Source organism: Eleginops maclovinus, chromosome 16 (assembly GCF_036324505.1).
Source record: "Eleginops maclovinus isolate JMC-PN-2008 ecotype Puerto Natales chromosome 16, JC_Emac_rtc_rv5, whole genome shotgun sequence".
Taxonomy (NCBI): Eukaryota; Metazoa; Chordata; class Actinopteri; order Perciformes; family Eleginopidae; genus Eleginops; species Eleginops maclovinus.
Genome location: NC_086364.1, coordinates 24,472,295 through 24,477,101, shown reverse-complemented (window position 1 = coordinate 24,477,101; position 4,807 = coordinate 24,472,295). Strand labels below are relative to the sequence as shown.

At 48.8% G+C, this 4,807-nt stretch overlaps 1 protein-coding gene across 1 annotated transcript in view; it reads right to left on the bottom strand.

Annotated features, from left to right (window-relative positions):
* pyya (peptide YYa) overlaps positions 1 to 3,731 on the bottom strand; it is a 4,191-nt gene extending 460 nt beyond the window's left edge. Inside the window, exons 1-3 of the mRNA XM_063904194.1 lie at positions 3,676 to 3,731; positions 2,498 to 2,685; positions 1 to 27 (exon numbers count right to left, since the gene is read on the bottom strand). The exon at positions 1 to 27 is cut by the window's left edge and continues 45 nt beyond it. Coding sequence (XP_063760264.1) covers positions 1 to 27; positions 2,498 to 2,685 — 215 coding nt within the window. The 5' untranslated portion in view covers positions 3,676 to 3,731. The remainder of the gene's footprint in view (positions 28 to 2,497; positions 2,686 to 3,675) is intronic.
* Positions 3,732 to 4,807: the final 1,076 nt, after the last annotated feature.

Sequence of the window (4,807 nt, the reverse complement as noted above, 5' to 3'; positions counted from 1 at the left end):
TCCTCCTGAGCAGAGCGCTTCCCATACCTGGGGAGAGGAGCACAGCAGGGGTTCTTTCATTAACAAAGCAGCACATCACTTCCATGATGGTTCCAGATGTCCTCACTGAAGAGGAGAAGAATCCCAGCTGACCTGTTTGATAATGTGAGGTGAAGGTTTGAGCTTCATGGTTCATTTACCCGGTAGAAAACACTGTCCAGATTAAGAGAAAGACACACCGTGTGAGACGTTCAGGAGACACCGTACATCTCGCCTCTCTTTGTGTGGCTGTTTCCTCCCACCTCCCCCAATACGTGAGCTCCATTAGTTCACAGAGCTTCATTTCACAGTCTGATTGTGTGTGTGTGTGTGTGTGTGTGTGTGTGTGTGTGTGTGTGTGTGTGTGTGTGTGTGTGTGTGTATGTGTGTGTATGTGTGTGTGTGTGTGTGTGTGTGTGTGTGTGTGTGTGTGTGTGTGTGTGTGTGTGTGTGTGTGTGTGTATGTGTGTGTCTGTGTGTGTATGTGTGTGTGTGTGTGTGTGTGTGTGTGTGTGTGTGTGTGTGTGTGTGTGTGTGTGTGTGTGTAACCAAGCATAGGATTTGGTGCTGGCTCTCGGCAGGAGGTGGAACAGGTGGTTGATGGGAAAACTGAGGAGGAGCTGCAGGTCGGGCTGCGGGGGTGAATAACAGCTATTACACACTAATAAATGCACCACACACACACACACACACACACAAACACACACACACATACACACACACAGCTGTGTCTCGGTGTGATGCACTAAAACATCAGGAAGTCAGCTGTTCTCCGCTCTGATAACGGCTCGTCTGAGTGTCTCTGAGTGTCTCTCAGTGTCTCTGAGTGTCTCTGAGTGTCTCTCAGTGTCTCTTAGTGTCTCTTGGTGTCTCTGAGTGTCTCTCAGTGTCTCTTAGTGTCTCTCAGTGTCTCTCAGTGTCTCTTAGTGTCTCTCAGTGTCTCTGAGTCTCTCTCAGTGTCTCGTATTGTCTCTTAGTGTCTCTCAGTGTCTCTCAGTGTCTCTGAGTGTCTCTCAGTGTCTCTGAGTGTCTCTGAGTGTCTCTCAGTGTCTCTTAGTGTCTCTCAGTGTCTCTCAGTGTCTCTGAGTGTCTCTCAGTGTCTCTGAGTGTCTCTTAGTGTCTCTCAGTGTCTCTCAGTGTCTCTTAGTGTCTCTGAGTGTCTCTTAGTGTCTCTTAGTGTCTCTCAGTGTCTCTTAGTGTCTCTGAGTGTCTCTTAGTGTCTCTCAGTGTCTCTCGTGTCTCTGAGTGTCTCTCAGTGTCTCTGAGTGTCTCTCAGTGTCTCTCAGTGTCTCTTATTGTCTCTTAGTGTCTCCCCACATCTGCCTCTGGTCTGTGATTGTGTCTTTTTGTCTGTTTTGTCTCGTCTCGTCCCTCTGATGCAGTGACCTTTCTCCTGTAGTCCTACCCTCTCTGTATCAGAGCAATGAGGCACTCAGGCCTCCACCGGCACATCACAGAGGGTGGTGCTGGGAGGTGAGCACCATCACCAACCATGGGTCAGGGGTCAGAGATATCACCGGAAAGGAAGGATGATCCTCACACATCAGGGTCATCGAGGAAGCTGAAACCAGAGGCCATCCGAAGGTGAAAGTGGCCTCATCTGAAGCTTCAGAGGACGCCGGATCGACCTGACTGATCATCCATCTGTACGGTCTAGCAGCTCGTTTACTACGTCAGATTAGGGGTCGTCATGATGAAAGGGGGCCCTACACACAGAGTGAAGGCTGAGACCCTTCCCATACATTACGACCACAAAACTCTGGAATCCTGAACCTCTCCAGGTCCTCCATGCTGACAACTGAGCGATGCTCCTCCTGGTTTCTGCTCTGTCGAGCGCTTGTCAGGTTGAGTGTTGGGGGGGGGGAGCATTGGAGGGGTCTCTAGTGCTCCCTGGTCTCATAATAAGAGACAAAGCTGAAAGATTTATATTCAAACCTTGACATTTCCATAAAGAATATATTGACTTAATGCTATGCAGTTTATGTCAGACCCCCCCCCGCTGATACCCCGCTGCCGCTCTGCAGAGCGAGACCCTCCTCTCTAACCAGATTGACTCTCTTTCTGATGCAGGATCTAAATATCAACCAGCGATTTGCTTTTCATGAATCCCAGCAGCCGGCTCTCCTTCAGATGAAAACACATTTGATATGGAGCAGAGCCGGGGGCCGGGGGCCTGGCTGAGGGCTGGGCCGGCCCCCGGTAACTGGATTTGGGTTCTTTCTTCAGACGGCTGTGGTTTATTGCTCTGGTGTGAGGCCTGGAGGAGAGAGAGGGGCTAATCTGATCAGCTGAGCGACTGTGTGTGTGTGTGTGTGTGTGTGTGTGTGTGGGGCTCAGTAAGGTGTCTGATATTTGCACCTTGCAACTGGTACTATAGTACAGTAAGAGTGTGGTTGTACCTCTGTAGTACCTCAGGGCGGTGAAGTACTTGGTTAGCAGTACAGTCAGAGTATGTGTACATGTAAGCGTGTACTTGTACCTCTGCCTGGTGATCAGGTTGATGTAGTGCCTCAGGGCAGTGTAGTACTTGGCCAGCTCCTCGGGGGGGGCATCCTCTCCCGGGTTCTCCGGTTTGGGGGGGTAGGCGTCAGCCAGCGTTCCGAAGCAGACCAGGACCAGCAGCAGGGCGGCCAGAAGGACCAGCCAGGGTCTGAGCAGCACCGCCATCTGTGGGGGGGGGGGGGGGCAGTTAATCTGTAAGTGACTCCTGCTATCACTCATACAGTCAGAGGTCGAATACCGTCTGTGATTTCAGATTCCTCCAAATAAAGATGTGTAAAACAGAGAGTCAAGAGGCTGATCCAGAGAGGAGCTGACGCTGGGGCAGGAGTTCAGGAGCAGGAACATCAGCTGTTGCATTATATTTCACGAGTCGTTCAACAGGAAGAGGAACATCTGCACGTCAGGATTTAAAGGTCTAGAAAACATGTGTTTTTATAAAAAGCAGACGGTTGAAGACCAACACATGAATACTGATAAAGAAGGACTTCCAGTCAGACCTGAGCACGAGAGAGAGCTGGATATTTGATGTCTTTTGGTTTAGTCCAAAGCTCCTGCGGGAGTGACTGTCTCTTCATGGTGATTGCACTCGTATTTTTTAAAAGTGCCTCCTCTCACTAACCACCTGCCATCCCCTTCAATGTGTTCGTAGAGACGTGGCATTTTAAAATGAAATCACATGCTGCATTTTATTTCACAGTACAAGTTGAAGGATTGCAAATCTTAAATCCTAATATTTTCCTCTCGTAAAGAAGCTGGAAATCCTTTAATCTGCAACTAAGAAAAGCTAGTCTTTAGGAGTAAATAAAACACGCAGTCACTTCTGATCCCAGTGACACCAGTGACACATGACAGAGAGAGAGAAGTGCGTAGCTGTTTGATTAGAGTTTGTCTTTTATACTAAAGCAAAAATAACCGTTTGACATTTATCCATTCATCCCGGTTCAAAGCTTTTCATTGTCCGATAAATGGAAGTATTTTTAAATCAAAGCTTTAAAACAGAGGAACGAGAATGTAGTTTTTTCAGTATTTTCTACAGAAACAGAAGATTTAAGACTTTGCAAAGAGTGAACAAAACATGCACATTCATTGAGGAGTCACTTCTAATCCCAGTGAAACCAGTGAGACCAGCGAGACATGATAAAGAGAGAGACTTACTGAGAGAGGAGTTGTTGGTTCACAGGTGGACAAGGATTCTTCTTCTTCAGTTTCACTCTGAGAGCTCTGTGCTGCAGACTCCACAGAGGTGAGTTATATACAGCAGCAACCAGGGGGGGGGTACTGTGTGTGTGTGTGTGTGTGTGTGTGTGTGTGTGTGTGTGTGTGTGTGTGTGTGTGTGTGTGTGTGTGTGTGTGTGTGTGTGTGTGTGTGTGTGTCTGCCTGCGTCAGATGGTGCTGCTGATGGAGACATTACGCATCAGTCCCGTGTTTCTGAGATGACATTTTGAGCCGTGACACTTTTTTAAAAATTGTTGGTTTCCATCTGCTTCAGAAACTAGAGCTGGTTCCCCTCAGACACAGCCGACCTCTGACCTCTCAGGGACGAGGACGAGAAGCGATATATATCAATCAATGAAATATCAAAGCCTTACGCACAGAGGAGGATGGGGGCCGCATGAGAAATACATTTTGGGGATGTGACCAAAAGTGAAATGGAGCGCTGGCTGTAACTTCAGCAGTCAGAACTCTGACAGCATCACCAAAGACCCCTCCACCCGGACCACTGCCCTCCTCCCACCAGGGAGACGGTACAGGAGCCTTAGACCCCCAACCAGTGGGCTCAGGAACTGCTTTTCCGGCAAGGAGGAAAAGATGAAGGTATGAAGGGATCAAAGGATGAGGGGAAGAGGGGATGAAGGAGGTAGGGATGAAGGGAGGAAAAGATGAAGGGATGAAGGGAGGAACGGATGAAGGGAGGAAAGGATGAATGGATGAAGGGAGGAAAGGATGAAGGGATGAAGGGAGGAAAGGATGAAGGGATGAAGGGATGAAGGGAGGAACGGATGAAGGGAGGAAAGGATGAAGGGATGAAGGGAGGAAAGGATGAAGGGATTAAGGGAGGAAGGGAGGAAAGGATGAAGGGATGAAGGGAGGAAAGGATGAACGGATGAAGGGAGGAAAGGATGAAGGGATGAAGGGAGGAAAGGATGAAGGGATGAAGGGAGGAAGGGATGAAGGGAGGAAAGGATGAAGGGATGAAGGGAGGAAAGGATGAAGGGATGAAGGGATGAAGGGAGGAAAGGATGAAGGGATGAAAGGATGAAAGGATGAAAGGATGAAGGGAGGAAA